Here is a 16,870-nt window from a genome sequence, read left to right as displayed (position 1 = left end):
GATAATAATTATTTGAAAATAATCGTAGTGTTTTAATGGGAATTCGAAATTAAATTGACATGAAAAAATACGTATATATATATATATTAATAGAAATCGTGCATTAGAAAATAATTTAACACGAGTCATCGTACGAAAAAAAAACATCAGATACTGCACGTCACGTTTTAATTCGAGAAAACTTTAGTAATTTTTAAACTCGCATTTATAATGCAACGATTACGACAACCCGTATAATTATAAAGTGCAATAATAATTAACATGTCTAGACAATTAAGATTTTAAAATTGCAAATTATCTTCCTGCTGTTTGTTTTTATTTTTTATTCTTATTTTTTTAAATGCACACACATACAACGATACATTTCAAAATAGAAAGTTAAATAGAACAAACGGACGTCGGTTATTGATTATCAATGGCATAAATTTCATTTTAATCGCGAATACACTGTTAATAAATTATTTGCATTTGAATTGATTGTTAATGTGAACCCGTTTCAGAAGTGTATCCACAATTTCTTAATAAATTTTTTATTTGTTTTTTTTTTTTTTTAAATGCGAATCACATGGAATACTCCAAGTATAGAACAATCAAGGTTCTTGATTGTCAATATACAATTTTATTTCGAGAGAAAATATAAAGGGGAAGATAGAGACAACAAGGGGAAGGGAAGGGAGGGAGTGGGGTTGAGGGAGAGGGTTAAAGCACGTACATATATATATATATATATATATGTATATATACTAATGTAAGTCACTTGTATTTTTCCATAGACGTCGGAAGCGGTCGTTGACAACGAGTCCGTTTAATACTCGTCTACTTGAAGACTCAGCGACACAATCCTAATCGAGTACTATAAATCGTAATAGCCATAAGAAGACACCGACCTTTGCTTACACATACATTCTAAAGATTAATATCACGTGTATAGAAATTATTGTTGTTTGATAAAAAAAATCGCATTCGAATAATCTTGAATTATTATAATAATTTTTGAATTTAATTTGTTTCAGTTCAGATTAATTAATGCAAAATACGTTCAGTAACGTTAACGATTATCGAGAACGAGACCGATTAAAAATCGATTGTATATATTCATATTGAAAAAAGAAAGAAGAAGAATAATAATAAAAAGAAGAAGAAGTAAAATATATAAATCGATAAATTTAGATCGCAATTACAGGATTAGCCACGCGTCAGCGTTTTTCATTTCGATCGTTGAAATATTTTCAAAAAAAAAAAAAGGGAAGTAAGAAAATTGTTTTCAACTGAACATACGAACCAACGAAAAAAATGTCTATATTATTTTAATAAAATTTAAAAAAAAAAGAAAAAGAAAAAAGTTAGAAAAATATTTCTACAAACTAAGAAGATAAATAAAAAGCTGATGTGAAGGATCCATTTGATATATTACTAAACGTGCGTCCAATTTCAGTCCAAGCAAAAAGAAAAAAAGAAAGAAATGAGTACATGTCAAATCGCAGATAATTATGGTGAATTTTGCAAAAAGCAAAGAAAGAAAAAGAAAAAAGGTGAAAATAAAAAGAAAATATTTTAAAATTATACCCTGCCGTCCAATGCAAGAAGAGCTTCCGGTACGTTAGGTGTACGAGTCTTGTCAGGTATAAGACTCCACCAATCGGTCTCCATGTAAAGGGAAAAAAAAAAGAAACGAAACTTTGTTCACTAAACTATGACACAAATGAATTTTCTTTAATTTTATTCTTCTTCTTGTTCTTTTCGAATATTTCAAATCCCATGTCAAAAACAAGCGAACGTGGAAACGGTTGCCGGGTTTCTTGACTCTCTTTCTCTCTCTCGTGTTAGCGACCCCTTCCTTCGGAGAAGTCGGTTGTTCAACCGATCGATAAAGGGAACCAACCCTACGATTTCTTTTATGCAAAGTATAACACGCGACCTTATTGCAATCATCATCATCCTCCTATCGTTTATGAATTCTCGTGGTAACCATTTTGAAAATTATTAACTAATTTTAACGTTGGTAGAGAGAGAATAGTTATAATATATATTAAAAAGATTAAATAAATTAAAAAGTGGATTAGTATTAAGTCAAGGATCGGATAAAAGCATCGGTGTGTGTGTGTGTGTGTTCGGAGATAACATTAATAGGGATAGCTTGATAATCGGTATTATTGGATTATTTCGAGTATTCGGGTAATATTTGAATTTACTCTGATTAAAATCAGTGATTACGGATATTACGTTTTTTTAAATATTTTTAACATGTTATTTTTTATATAAAATTATGAATGAATCAGAAAAATGTGAATGTTTATTGTCGCGAAGATATTGTTACTATCTTGCAATTGGAATTTGTAATTTATATTAAATAATTTTCTTGAATACGACTATAGTTCATTTGAATATTTTTAATTCGTTTGTAATTCTTGAGAAATACGTCAAATATCAAATGACATTATATGTAAATCGTGTTTTGCAAATTTTTATTTATCTGCACGTGTGTTATTTTTCTTTAAATAGATTATATAAAGAAACAATTGGAAAGACTTTAGAACTAGGTTCTGCATGCAAATACAATTCATGACAATACAATCGAGCATAGTTTGAAAATATACGTGAAAACAAAGTTCACGAGAGACAAAGTCAACATAATATTGAATAATGGAATCGTATGAATATTAAAATAAAAAGATATTGCAATAAGTGTGAAAAAGTGTTAACAAATACGAGATGAACCAAAGGATCGTAATAGATTTTGAAAAATTATTTATTCCATTTCTAATAACTAAAAATGTTTCGAAACAAAATTAATTGATTATAACTCATTTCGTACAATTTTATAAATAATTAATATTTAATTACCATAAAAATTAAAATTTCTTTTCGTTAGAATCATTTTAATGTTAATTTGATCGATAGAATATTCTAACTAATCCAACATAGATTGAATTATTATTACACATAGTTTAATAATGCTATAATGTGTGCAAACAATAGCGTATCAGATAAAAGTGATCTAACTTTTATGGAAAGTATCTCTAACAGCTGTGTGATTCACAAGATTAATGTAATGAGTATTTGATTCATTAAATAAAAATGTTATTTGTTATAAGAAAAGAAACGGATAATCAATAAGAATATAATGTGGAAGATAGACCAAAAAAAGAAAGAAGTTTTGAAAATGTCTACGTGACTTTGATCGCGTTTGTCGAATGAATTCGACGAATTTATAATACGTTCTTTCAACATATAGTTTACAATTTCGTTTCCATGTTGCGTCAGATACCGGTCATATACTTTTTCTATATAAAAGAAATCTTTATTACTTCTTTTACTTCTTTTTTATCATTTCCATAATTGTACACGACATTACAAATAATTTGATTAATTAACTATAACAATTATCGTTCACCTAAAATATCAAATGATTTCTCTTTACGTTAATTTATAAAAATAAAAACGAAACATAATTAATATAAAATATTCAATAGGTAATTATTAAATTATTGTCGAATTTTTATATTTTTGGCATATTTTATAAATAATATTTGAACCTTTTTCACACTTCGAGTAGGCTTATGAAATAATCTTATCCCCGAACGAAACGCAACTTGTCAACTCGACAATTTCTTATTTTATCAAGCGTTTGTTATAATCGATATCATTTTCTTTGTTTTTAGAAAACAAATGTTATTATGTGAAGATCATTCAAAGGATTCCAATCAAAAATTCATTATAAAGTTTATTTTATTATCGAGTTATGATATTAATTCTCTTGACACGCATATACTATATATATTAAAATTTCACATTATTAAAAGGATTCCTTAAGCAACAAGTCACAAATTTAATGGTAAACTTTAAAACACCCTTAATACGCAAGCGTATGCTTTCGATCACGCGCATCTACTCGGAAATTGCATTGGCAATTAGTTAAAGCAACAATTATTATGTCGATGACAATAAGAATAAAAATTCTGTTGAATAGGTGAATGATTTTTTTGTTTAATGGTTACATTTCTGTCGAATTCGTGTAATAAAGAGCAGAAATAAAATACGTCAATTATATAACGTGAAATGATCGATATTTGAAGTAATAGTCATAAACAGTAACGACCCTACCTTATTCAATTGAGGATTCTTGATATGGTCAATACCACGAAGAAGGCCATGACACGTAGCATCACCAGTTCCAGGTTGACCCAGACGATCACGTTCGAGGTTCGACATTGTCAAAGATTGTTTGTTTCTCGTAGTAACTCTTGCACTGCTTTGAATCCTGGGAACCAAGTGCGAGACTGAATACAGACTGTAAATGCTCGTCGGTAGGGTAGAACGCAGTACTGCCATGACAAGGTGAGGTTAGAATATGTGGGGGTAAGAAGGATAGGTTCTCAAGGCCGTACACGTCGATTCCAATTATCTATACTATCAATTTCTAATACTTTCTAATACTTACTACGATTTATTTTTGGTTATATATATGTACAGTTAAAATTTATTTAGATATTTATATATATACACATATATAACTAATTATAACGTAAGACATTACTATATGTAGTTATCAAAATTTGTTGCATAATCTAAATTTCATTAAGGTAACTTACGTCTTATTTCATAATTTGTTTTAATCTATGAAAATCAATTTCTTATACTGTATCTATTTATTTATTTATTTTTATAGTAAAATATTTAATAATAATTTAAATAATAAAAGGAATGATACAATGTAAGTATTTTATTGATCTAAATTTGATTATTATATTTTATTATTGTCGTTTGTTATAAATGCGAGTTACATATGTAACGCGTACGAAAAGAAAAAAAACAATTTGTTATAATATACAAAATTGTGAAAATTTTCTCTTTCGTCGGGTGTTCAAATTGATATCTACGGGCCTGAGAAGTAATCAGATGATCCTCTAGCATACGATCGCGCAATGCGCAGTCGTGCGTTGTCGCCCATTGAGCACGCATAACGGGTGTAATATGTTAGCCAAATTTATTTACTTTATAATTGTAAGATATCTCTCTTTAAAAAAAACTTTCCACAGTTTTTAATAAGACTTTCACTTTTAGACATTGCAAATTAATTTATGAGTGAATCACGTAGCCATAACGAGATTTCTAGAATATATTTTACATATTATATAAATAATAAATGTTATTGTGTGTCTGTATCTGTAAATGTTACAATCATATAATCTCTCGTTTCTTTTTTCATCTTTTTTTTTTTTATATTTAAAATACAACCTCGAAATTGTGCGATTAAAGTAATATAATAAAAATATAAATGATAAAACAATTCTTTAGATAAATTTCTTGTATTATAAAAAGAGAAAATTGCACTTATATATAATAATAAATGTTGTATTTTATTAGAACATTAACGAAACCCCGTTGCTCGATATTTCTCGAGTTATTATCCGTTTTATTATTTACTAACATTATTACTAAGAGCCCGATGATAACAGGCGATAAAGCAATAAGTGCACCAGCCGGTGCACTTTGCACGACAATTATTAAAATGCTTGGTATGTAATATTAACTTCCTAACTATGTCCTATTTCAAGAAAATGCGTTCAAGAAGAAAATACTACTTTTTATTATTATTATAACTATAACAAAAAAAATATTATAGTCGAATTGTGTAAATAAAATATATGAATTATTATTATTATTAAACGCAATCTAGGAATTGATGATCAAACAAATGTAATCGAAAAGATACGAGAAAAATACGAGGGGCCTATTTAATTAAAAGATTTTACAGATTTTTATTTGACAAGTATTCCGATAATTTTTATCTCATATAAGAGTGAAATAAAGTAATTATTTCGATAAAAAAAAAAAACAAAAATAGAAAAATATACGGAACATTTCTTTCTTGGCGGAGAAAAAACGTACGAGATAAAAAGTTACCCGTTAATGGTCAGCTGATCGTCTTGACAGGTGACAATTTCAAGGTTATTACTAGTAGCACGATTCAAACTGGTCGAACGACGATGAATGGCAATAGAACATCGTTCAAATAAACGATCTAATAAACGTCTCGAGGACATGATCAAAAATTATTATTATTAACAATTATAAGACACTCCGTTACTTTCGTATGACTCAACATCGCTCGACATACTGAATTATATATCGAAACTATCGACTTATGTTAGACTTGGATTTATTTAAATCGACGAACACGCGATTACTATAGTCGACAATCTCGCATTAATAATTTCGATAACAATTTCACGCACGTGTTGTTGTGAAATAATTCACTGCAAGACGGAAGAAGAAACATGATCGTAAACGCGAACCGCAGATCATTTTATTTTTTACATTTATTTTTATTTATATGAATATTTCTCGATTTTACGAAAAAAAAAAAACAAAAGAATTATTTTTTTATTCAATCACAGCAAATATTTCTTTTTTTTTTTTTTTGACCAATTAACATTTTATATACATACATATAAAAATTAGAAATATTTTTTAAGAAGTTTCTCATTTCTTCTTCTTCTGTTTATCTCTTTTTCTTTTTCCTTTTCGTTGTCTTTTTTTCTTTGTAAAATAGCATGATCAAAGCGGATGTACAGTACCTTGCCCGAGTATCGTATGACTAACTTCTTTGGCTGACCATAATGATGATAAGTTAAATAAAAATATATAAGTACATTTGAACTTTCCAATCAAAAGGATATCTCACCGTACGACAATATTTTTGTTACGAATCATTAGATGATCGTACGACATCGATTGCAGGTCAAAGTTCTATAATCGTGTAAATAGTATCCATTTTTACATCATGCTAATTTATCATGTAATAATTAATTTGATATGAAATATTTTCACGAAGTAAATATAAAACAAAGAATATGATTTAATTCGATGTTAAAAATGTTTACACGCGAATACGCGTTACTTTCATATTTGAAAGGCTAGTAACGTTAATCTTTGAACTAATTCTATCGAATTGGAAAGGACAAGTTTATATAGAATTTATTTTAAAATTGTTAAATCGTTTTAATACACGTCATGCAATATTACTTTAAATATCAACGGTCTTTTATCGATGTTGTCGAAACGAAAAACCGTGAAATAAATAATACGAGAGAGTATTTTTTCAAAACAAAAAATAATTTCCTTTTATTTGTTATTTTTATTATACTTATTACGATTCAGACAAAACAAGTGATTAACAACATAAAAGAAAACATTTTTTGAACAAAAAAACAACGATATTACATTAGAATTGATAGAATAATACAAAGTACGATAGAAGGAAAAATTTATCTTTATTATGACTGGGTCCATCAATCGTAATACTGAGAACATTTGTCTTCAATTATCTAACTAATTATTCGAATAAACCTTGAACTAGATTAAAATCTTTCCTGACATTAGAGATTACTTATTATATATATATTTAAGAATAATGATTTTGCATTTTAGGATATCAAGATAATTGCATGGATGGATTAATCTTTTTTTCAAAATAAAGCAAAATCAATATGTATATGTTTTATAAACTTATATAAACGATTGATGATGTTAGACAAGAGTAATCTAATACGAATGCTAGACCACTCAACGTCGTGTTGAAAATCAAGGACGATCGTTAGATAAACTTATTCTATTATACTTGTCATTAGATTTTTTTAGTGTTAGATCGTAAAAATTATTGCTTTCCTAAATGATAAAAATTCTGATGGAAATAATTAAAATTAAATAATATATATAATATGTATATATATATATAAAAAAAATTCGACTTACATTCTGTTGTTTCGTGGATAATTTTGAAACTCCTTCGTATTTGTACTACCCATAATTGATGGAATTAATTATACGATTCTCTTATATACATATAAAAAAAAAAAAAAAGTTGTGTGAAATGTAATCTGTGATTCTTTTTTTGGGAGTCTTTTGATTTATAATGTCGGGATAAAATGAGATTGGAATAAAAAAAGAAATGAATTAAACAGACGCAAACAAAACGTCACTTTCGTTAGTAGAGAGAAATCAAGAACTCTTCCGATCGCGAGGAAATCGCGAACGTGACTGTGCCATATGAAAACGTTGGAGAGAACGAATACTTGTGTTTGCCAAGCGTAACGATGTGCCGTTTCAAATCGATTTTAAAAATTAAATTTCGAAGAAAAACAAACAATAATATATTATTCGAATACACGTCAACGACAAGAAACATCACAAACGTTAATTGTATTTTTATTATTAAAATTTAGAAATAATAGAAAACACCATGAACGATATGCTTCTTCGAGGAATTAATCCCGTTATTTCGTGTAATCATTAAATATGCAATATATAATGCAACGTTTTAGGGAATAATTTTACGCGATGGAAAAAGAAAAGGAGAACATAATTTATATTTGTATTTGTAAGAAAGAAACAAAAAAAAACAAGATTCGAACGCAAGAGGAAAACTTTTATTGCGCGAGTTTGTATTATTTTAATGGAAGGTGACTTGTGCAATATTAATTAGATATGACTTGGCAATGACTTTCGAATAATTATCAATTGATTAATTAAGTAAAAAAAAAAAAACACATGAACATCCAACTTGTTGACTTTTCATAACAAATATCTTTATAATATGTATTTAATTAAATATACATATATCCATGTATATATGCAGATATCTACTTACATTATATGAGAAACGGAAAAATTCTAATGATTGTTTGGAAACAACATTTTATTATCCTCCTATACTATTTACGTTTGTACAGTATAGTACAAAAGTATATTGACGCTTAATAAATTTTCCTATAATATTCATCTGAAAATTTGTAAGAAGTACGATGTTTTTTTTTTATATATATAATTGTTGCTTGTTTTTAATTATATTTCTCGTATCTAAAGTTTGATAAAAGTTTGTTGTTGAACAACAACAACAAAATTTATAATGAAAAACGCGTAATGGATCGTTTTTAGATAATAACTATTTACAATTATAAAATATTTTTCTTTTTTCCGTACACCTATCTAATCTTCTTGACTCTTAAAATATACTTAAACTTTAGACTTTTAGGAAGTATGTTTTGACAAAAAATTATATTAGAAATCATATTTTTTATAGTATTATAAAGAATATTATACAAAAATGTAATCTGTCATAATAATTTTGTTCAGCACTGTCCGTACAAATCTAAATATAAATTTATATAAATAGATAGAAGGAAAAATGATGATAATAACAAGAACTTGGTTTCTTAATCGGACAATTTTATTTTAACTTAAAAGTAAGTATTCACGTGTTATAGGTATAATAATTTAGTACGATTTTTCTCAAAAGTATATTCTTTATTATAAAAGAAACACGTAGAAGTAAATACGTAATTTCGAAAACTCTCAAACTGGGTCATCTCGTAGTCTTTACTTTTTACTACAATCTAAACAGACTATGATTTAACTGAAGAATTATATACGTGAGATAACGCACGCGCTTATCTTTTATTGCCAAATGACGAATCTTACTTATCGTGAAAAATAATCGATGATATAATTGAAGCTTTTTATGATAATTGAAAAATTTCAAAATGCCGAGATGTTGGGATTAAAATAGAAAAAGAAATTGCGTTATATTTTATGAAAGTACTTATGCTCAATAGTACTCCATTTTTTAGAAATGGCCTTGAATTGTTCCAACCTGTTACGTGACTCGTTGGTAGTTGTTGCGTTGTTGTTGTTGAAAAGTATCATTTTATTTTCCTTTTTTTCCAATCTTTGCATAGATAAGTAAAATTTACTTCAAAAGAGTTAAAATAATTATTAGAATAGCACATGCTACCGAAGAATAGATTTCACTATTTTTTTTGTATTGTATTATTACAATATTGAATAGCTTACTTACAGTATTGAGTTTATGAGTATTTGTTGCATTTAATCTTCGTATCGTAAGCGTGGCTCGTTGGTCTAGGGGTATGATTCTCGCTTCGGGTGCGAGAGGTCCCGGGTTCAAATCCCGGACGAGCCCAAGTTCCATTTTTTTTTTCTAATTAATGCTTTGAATATATATTGTTAATCTCTCGAATATACCGAAGAGAAACGATATTAATAGTGAATAATTTTAAAAATGCGATTAATCGCAATAATGACATCGCAACTTATCGAGTTCGATAGTGTATATGTCATACCAGTTTGTTGATAAAACATCATGGCGCAAGTGTGGAGTCCGTCAAAGAAACATAGCGAATTTGCAAGGTTAGCTATTTATTAATACAAATGTGAATGATTTTTTCGTTTAATTTTCTTAATAGACGTATTAGAATATATATGCACGTTAATTTTTGTATTCAGGACACGCGTCAGACCGATTCCATCTGTTTCCTAACCTCTTTTATACTTTTTCTCTTTTACAACGATGATATGATATTTTTAATAATCTTTTTCGTAGGTGGGTTTGCATTTATCCGGTATATTTAAATAGTAAGAAAACTTTGGCTGCTGGTAGGAAATTAACCAAGGAGAAATGTGTTGAAAATCCTACCGCACATGAAATTCTTGACGTACTTGTAGCGACTGGGTTTAATGCTCGTTTGGAAAATAAATTACATCCACGTGAACGCAGTAAAGAAATGTCATATTATGGACGTGTACGTGTACAATTGAAACAGGATGATGGAACACCGGTCAGGTCTGACTTTCCTACTAGAGATTCCCTTCTGCTACATCTGGGTACTACGATACCAAAGTTAAAGACTCGTCAAGGAAAACAAGCTTACGGAGACCAATCTTCTCAATCATCTGCCTCTTCATCTAAAAAAGGAAAGGGTAAAGGGAGGAGATAATAAAAATATGAGAAGATATTGCTCTACGTATTGATAAATATTTTTTTTATTTATTTAATAAAATATTTTGTAACGGTCTACTATACAGCATATATAAGAGAAAATTCAAATATAATATACCTTACGTTATAACATTGATCGAATTTATATTCTACACTTATAAATAGTATCCTACGTAAGAGTATGTATCTTGTTCTATGAAGATTTTAATGTACGAAGTTTCAGAAAACTGCTCGATAATAGTATTGCGTATTGATTTTACATATACATTTTTTTGTAAATTTATTATTTATCTTATCTTACTTATCATGAAATTATTCTCCGTTAGAAAGTAGCTATTTTGTGATAGAAGAATATTTTGTATTTTCTATAGTTGCAACATTAGAATCTGGACTTTTAATTGAACAGTTGGAAGTACTGATAGATTCATCGGTATTCATCAAATTATTATTGTCACAGTTTTCAGACTCCTGTGGTTGCGATGAGTTAATTACTTCTGATTGTGCCATAGAATGCATTCCTTGCGGTATTATATTTACAGGTTGAAGAATAAAAGCTCTAGGCATGGTATCATAGAAACCATTCATTGGTGATCCGATCAAATATTGCGAAGCATAAATTGGCCATTGTTCATTATATGGAATATTTTGGAAATTTGTAGGAGATGTACTTGTTCTTTGAATATTTTCTTGTAAAGCAGTTTTCTGAAAATATTATTTAATTATCTCCATATATTATTAAGGAAGAAAAAACTATACTCTTTACTTACTGAATTTGTTATAGGTGTTTTATCGTCTTTGCTGGTAGAACCAACAATAGAATTGACTTGTTTAGTCTCATTTTCCTAAAATAATTTGTGCACTGTATTAGTAATTGAATTTAGTGATTATATGTTTATATAAAATGTATATATTATACTTACAATATTATTTCCATTAACAACATTTTTGTTATTATTATAATTAGAAGAATATTCAGCACGATCTTGATATATAAGATTGTTGAGAAAACTACCTAATAAATTATCGTTTACAGGCTCTTGAACTACTTCATGTAACGCATCGGAGACACGTCTTAGAATATTTGTACGCGATCGAGTTCTTGGCGATAATTTTCCATTTACCAAATTATTTCGCGAAGATGCACGATATCTTAACATATTATTTTTTGGTTCTATTACAGTATTATATGGAGTAGCCATAACATATCCATATGGACTCGTTACGACAGGTGCAATAGGCATCTTGTTTGGTAGGAAATATACAGGATTGTATTGATTATATGGAACATCATTCCTGTAGCTCCGCTTTGTCTGAATATTTGTTGTCGATGGCTGCTCATCGGGAGTTTGATTGTTAGATTCATCTAAATTAAGATATGAATTTGTCGATGGATATTTGTCACTATTACATTCTTTTTCCAGATTCATATTTTGATTAGCTGCTTGAACAAAATACGCATGGCCATTTGCTGGTCCACCATTAACAAAGTATGTGACTACACGATCAGCATCATCTGTTACATTATATAAAAATAATTAGAAAAATTGCATTATTAATTCCTAATTTATTATTTATATGCATCACTAATAAGTTTGATCTTACGATGTCTCATTTGTTTCCTTGATCTTAACGCGCAGCGAATTGCTCGGTCTTCATTAGTAAGTTCATTGGAATCTGAAGTTGGATCAACGCATTCTGTTTCTCTATTTCCACGGATTGCATTTTTTGCATCTATAATAAAATATTTGACAGAGTAGAAGTTTGAAAAGTATTATTTTTGAAAGTAAATGTAATACCTGTATTATCCAAATTTTCGCACACACAATTTCCATCTTTAAAGTTTCCTATGTTACCATAAGTAAAACAAAATTCTGTGCAAGCTTGGACGTCGTCTATTCTGGATAATTCTTCTGCGACTAATTTTTAAATCACATTAATATTATATTTTTAACGAGTTATTATAAATTGTTATACATTGGATTTTACAAACCAATTACTCGTAATGCAGAAGTAATCGTTAACAATTCAATCAACCCAATCATGATAAATTTAATATTTTTAAATACTTGATTTCCTCGTCGCACTTTCAATATTCATTAATATACTGACATCATTTAAAAACATGCTGTTAATTTAAAGCTCCTGATTTCAATAAAAAATTGCTGATTGCAAATTTCTTTTTAGAGTTTACATCGTGGCATTTCTTTTGTCATGTGGCATACTTTATAAAGAATAAATATTCTGTACATTTTGCAAGAAAATGATACTTTTGCTTTCGCCAAATATATTCATTGTTTATTTTTTAATAATTGCTCAATAAGTATTTCATATGTTTTTAACATTGTTTCAAACTATGCGCGATCATATCTTTTAGTTTTAAATATTTATATAATTATAAACATTTATATATGTTAAAAATTATATGATATTATTAAATAATTCGAGGAAAGAAAATCAATAAGACAAAAAAAAAATAAAAAAAAAAAAAGACCTTCCACCGTGACAATGTTTTACACATTGCCGTGACCAGGATTCGAACCTGGGTTACTACGGCCACAACGTAGGGTCCTAACCACTAGACGATCACGGCTACGGAAGGTTGTGGAAGACGTACTCTTTATTTTCAACATGTGGAATCAATTTTCTAAAAAATAAATTTACTCGATAAATGAGATATATAAAATTAATGTATAATCATTTGATTGTGTTAAAAAAAGTATATATAAATTATTGTACATTTAATATAAAAATCGAAAACGAAATATATATAAATAAATCGATTATCTACTCGTTAGTACGTAAAATAACATTACTATTGTTTCGACGTCGTAATCGTTTGAAATAATTCTGAAATAAAAAAGAAAAGTAAAAAATTAATAAAAATAAATATGTATCTATATTTTCAGAATATCTCAACTCTTCTATACCGAGAAAGTTTAACGTGAGTTTGTAAGGAGCACGCGGCTAACACGAGATCGGAGAAGGTACGAAGAAGATATCGTTGAGTCCTTGTGTGATAAAAAAAAAAAAAAACAAAAAAAGAAAAGCAGAGTCGATAAGGTAGAAATCCAGTTTATATATTTCTCCTTCTCTCTTGTTAATTCATTTTTTGAATTTACGCGGGCGAATTTATCGAACCGCATGAAAAAAAAGGGCGGTGATGTCTGGGGAATGGGCGGATGATATTGGAAGGCTTGAGGAGACGGGTGGGGAAGGGGACAGGGGTTAGAGGGACAACAAAATGGGGAACGAACTGGTGTGTTCATTCGCGACTCTTAGACTTTTATGCGATCCGGATAAGAGCGGGCTTTATGCGACCGCCGATGTTGCTGCGGCGTCGTGGTTTTTAGTTACGACGACGTTGACGACGACGTTTTGACGACGACGCTACCTCCGTACCACGAGAGGAGGCTTTTTTCCACGTAGGCAGGATAGAGGAAAATCCGTAGATAGACGAGGACACATTTTCTCTACGCGAACGATTATATGGGTAGATATACTATTAGAAAATTCAATGACGCCGTGGGAAGAAAAAGTTTTCCGCTCACTCGCGACAGGGCCGTAAGAAGATTGTTATTCGTAATAGTTTCACATAGAAATTTATCTAACGAAAAGTTAAGTTAATGAAATTTTGTTCTAATATAGTTTACATCTATCATACGTTATCGATTCGATTGATATTCGTTGATCGATTCTATTACAATCATCGATATTTTCGAGATGGGGAAAATGTATCTAATAACGATTTATTTTATAGACAATCATGCGATAGAATTTCTATGGAACACCCGATTTATTCGTTCCTGAAAGACACGATGCGTGCGCATCCGACGCATGGTATTCGTTCGCACCTTAGATATTTCTGTTCTCCCGATAACGGGAGTCTCCGGGAGAGCCTACCCCAACGACGTCGGTGACTCGACGGAGCATCATCGTCTTACGTTTGTCTCTCCCTTCTCTCTCCCACTCTCCCTTCCCCTCTACCACGATCTCGTTCCACGTTGCTGTTCTTCTACGTCACATCGAAACGTGCCACGCGCATCGAAGGTTGAACTTCCTCCTCCTCCTCCTCCTCCTCGTCATAGTTGTCGTCGTCATTAGCCAACCAATTTATTACATATGTTTTATACTTATGTCTTCTTCTACGTACCTCGTTAAAGAACTATAACATTCCATTAGGAGGTTTTATTATCCAATAGGAGAAGAAAGTTTTACTCGAAGGATTAACTTTTCCCGAAGGAATAATGTTTTGTTTTTTTTTTTAAATAAACGTACTCCCGCTCTTTTCGCTCTACGTTGCTGTTCTCCTTATTTCTCTTTTCCCCCCCCCCTCTCTTTTATACCATTATATTATATTTCTATTTCTTTCTTTCTTTCTTTTTCTTTTTCTCTTTCTTACTCGCACACACATTTGTTGTCGTACCACCCACAACGTTCATCGTTATTTTTCGCGAAGTTTTATTTTATAAATATTTCTTTAAAACGGTTTTTTTTTAAATTTCGTTTATTGATCACTTTCGTATTTACTCTTTTACGTTTAGTTTTTCTAGTATTTATTTATTAATTTATTTGTTTTCTTTTAACGTTAGAATTGAAAGTAGAACTTATTATTATTAAACAACTTCCCTACCCCTACACCTTTCTTTCTCAGAGTTCGTTCGATTAATCGATGTATTTAAGTTTATCGACGACGTGCTAACTTGCCGACAGAGTCGACATCTTATTCAACAAATAAATTGTCCTACACCTGTATTAACATTTTATGATAGCGTTTAATTGATTTATCGAACATTTTTATGTGAATTAGATTTTTGATCAAATTCTTTTTATTTCCTCGTTATATAAAACTTGCCTTTTCTTTTTATTTTCGTTATTTTATTTCGGGACACATTTTTCAGCTTCCTTAATGAATTTGTCAAATTTTTTCGCACAATCCGCCTTCAATTTCGTATCTATTTCGTGAACCTAATATAATTCGTTACAAGATGTTAGAAAGTTTTTACGTATAAATGAATAATACAGCAGTGCTAATACGTTTACGAATTTTTTGTTTTGTTTTGTTACCTTTTTCGTAAAACTATCTTTCAAACGTTTATCTTCGAACATAAATTTTTCTCCTATCTCCAAATTTTTAAATACCTTCACTCTCAGTGGGCCAAACTTTTTTTGAAATTTACCAATATCGCCCGCACTCTCGTTTTCTACGCTCTGTATGGATTCGTGAATTTTTCTTTCCTCGGCGCCGAATTTGTCAACTTTTTTCGTAAATTTTTTTATATCGGCATAAGCTGATTCATATTCTTTTCTTACTTTAGATGCAAATTCCAGTTTTAGCTAGATTTCATGTTTATAATCATTGATACGAATTAATTTATAAGAACGATTAAATAAATTGAAAATTTCTTTTTTCTTATTAATAATTAGAATTACCTTTTCAATTTTATCTAAGATGCCACGTTTGCAATCTTCAGTAATGTTTGGTATCTTTGACCAAGTTTCGTTAATTCTTCCCATGTTAGCATCGAACCATGCTTTTACTTTCGCATCAACTTTTTCGTCGGTGTAATCCATTAAAAAGGTATCTTCGTTTTGGATGTTATCACTTACTTTAGCGAGGATTTCACCACTCCAATGAAGTACGCGATCGCGTTCTTCCTTCAAACCTTCCAACGTGGACGGCATTTCACCCATTACTTGACCCATCTCTTCTAAATTTTCTCTCTCTCTCTATATATATATAGATATCTTTTTATATGTTGCTTTTAATAAGGAAATTTTGTTGCTCCGAATTTATTTTCTTTTATTTTTGGTGGATGCCAAACTAACGAAAAATTTGGACGAACCGAAAAGTTATGGGCCTGTGCTACGCGTGTCAGAGATTTGTTTTACCGTTGTCATGCACAATCGTTATCGTTTCTTTTTTCTTTTTTCATTTTATTTCTTGTTTCTTTCTTCCTTTGTTTTTTTGTTAATACAGAGATTATTCATTTGTAATTCCACTGCATTAGACACGTTCATATGCGAAGATTCATATGTACCCTGTGTCTCGAATTTTTTACGATCGTTTATTCA

General features: G+C 29.5%; 4 protein-coding genes and 2 non-coding genes across 7 annotated transcripts in view; 2 read left to right on the top strand and 4 right to left on the bottom strand.

Moving 5' to 3' along the window:
• The window catches only part of LOC106788788 (NADP-dependent malic enzyme-like), a 10,813-nt gene extending 2,777 nt beyond the window's left edge, over positions 1-8,036 (bottom strand). Inside the window, exons 1-2 of one of the 2 annotated variants that reach the window (XM_014752370.1) lie at positions 7,759-8,036; positions 4,105-4,261 (exon numbers count right to left, since the gene is read on the bottom strand). In XM_014752370.1, the coding sequence (XP_014607856.1) occupies positions 4,105-4,261; positions 7,759-7,811 (210 nt within the window). In that variant the 5' untranslated portion in view covers positions 7,812-8,036. Of the gene's footprint in view, positions 1-4,104; positions 4,262-5,907; positions 6,063-7,758 lie in introns of those variants that run through there. The other variant, XM_014752360.1, reaches the window with a different exon arrangement.
• Positions 8,037-9,910: 1,874 nt separating this feature from the next.
• On the top strand, positions 9,911-9,982 carry Trnap-cgg. The gene has a single exon. It is a non-coding gene; the product is annotated as a tRNA-Pro (tRNA).
• Positions 9,983-10,080: 98 nt separating this feature from the next.
• Positions 10,081-11,018, top strand: LOC106789767 (signal recognition particle 19 kDa protein). The gene is made up of 2 exons (XM_014754249.1): positions 10,081-10,209; positions 10,403-11,018. Exons 1-2 carry the CDS (start codon positions 10,163-10,165, stop codon positions 10,794-10,796), a joined length of 441 nt encoding a protein of 146 aa, XP_014609735.1. The 5' UTR covers positions 10,081-10,162; the 3' UTR covers positions 10,797-11,018.
• A 49-nt stretch (positions 11,019-11,067) lies between these two features.
• LOC106789759 (beclin-1-like protein A) lies at positions 11,068-13,207 on the bottom strand. Its single transcript, XM_014754238.1, has 6 exons — positions 12,789-13,207; positions 12,595-12,714; positions 12,401-12,529; positions 11,719-12,311; positions 11,566-11,640; positions 11,068-11,500 (listed from the first exon to the last, which is right to left on the bottom strand). Exons 1-6 carry the CDS (start codon positions 12,838-12,840, stop codon positions 11,132-11,134), a joined length of 1,338 nt encoding a protein of 445 aa, XP_014609724.1. The 5' UTR covers positions 12,841-13,207; the 3' UTR covers positions 11,068-11,131.
• A 109-nt stretch (positions 13,208-13,316) lies between these two features.
• On the bottom strand, positions 13,317-13,388 carry Trnah-gug. Its single transcript has one exon. It is a non-coding gene; the product is annotated as a tRNA-His (tRNA).
• A 2,285-nt stretch (positions 13,389-15,673) lies between these two features.
• Positions 15,674-16,501, bottom strand: LOC106788734. The gene is made up of 3 exons (XM_014752275.1): positions 16,229-16,501; positions 15,863-16,132; positions 15,674-15,763 (listed from the first exon to the last, which is right to left on the bottom strand). The coding sequence occupies exons 1-3, from the start codon at positions 16,499-16,501 to the stop codon at positions 15,674-15,676; spliced, it is 633 nt and encodes a 210-aa protein (XP_014607761.1).
• Between the last annotated feature and the right edge of the window lie 369 nt (positions 16,502-16,870).

This window comes from Polistes canadensis, unplaced genomic scaffold (genome assembly GCF_001313835.1).
Source record: "Polistes canadensis isolate GaletaPanama2010 unplaced genomic scaffold, ASM131383v1 scaffold_6, whole genome shotgun sequence".
In the NCBI taxonomy this organism is placed as follows: Eukaryota; Metazoa; Arthropoda; class Insecta; order Hymenoptera; family Vespidae; genus Polistes; species Polistes canadensis.
Note: the sequence above shows the minus strand (reverse complement) of the source record. Positions and strands in the feature narration are given on the sequence as shown.

What these genes read in the sequence shown, in the direction of transcription:
- LOC106789767 (XM_014754249.1), top strand. Translation starts at nt 10,163, where the DNA reads ATGGCGCAAGTGTGGAGTCCGTCAAAGAAACATAGCGAATTTGCAAG. An exon ending in AAACATAGCGAATTTGCAAG is followed by an intron (nt 10,210 to 10,402) that starts GTTAGCTATTTA and finishes TCTTTTTCGTAG; the next exon opens with GTGGGTTTGCATTTATCCGG.
- LOC106789759 (XM_014754238.1), bottom strand. Translation starts at nt 12,840, where the DNA reads ATGATTGGGTTGATTGAATTGTTAACGATTACTTCTGCATTACGAGTA. An exon ending in CGAAAATTTGGATAATACAG is followed by an intron (nt 12,530 to 12,594) that starts GTATTACATTTA and finishes ATTTTATTATAG; the next exon opens with ATGCAAAAAATGCAATCCGT. An exon ending in AAGGAAACAAATGAGACATC is followed by an intron (nt 12,312 to 12,400) that starts GTAAGATCAAAC and finishes ATAATGTAACAG; the next exon opens with ATGATGCTGATCGTGTAGTC.
- LOC106788734 (XM_014752275.1), bottom strand. Translation starts at nt 16,501, where the DNA reads ATGGGTCAAGTAATGGGTGAAATGCCGTCCACGTTGGAAGGTTTGAAG. An exon ending in TCTTAGATAAAATTGAAAAG is followed by an intron (nt 16,133 to 16,228) that starts GTAATTCTAATT and finishes CATGAAATCTAG; the next exon opens with CTAAAACTGGAATTTGCATC. An exon ending in AAGATAGTTTTACGAAAAAG is followed by an intron (nt 15,764 to 15,862) that starts GTAACAAAACAA and finishes GAATTATATTAG; the next exon opens with GTTCACGAAATAGATACGAA.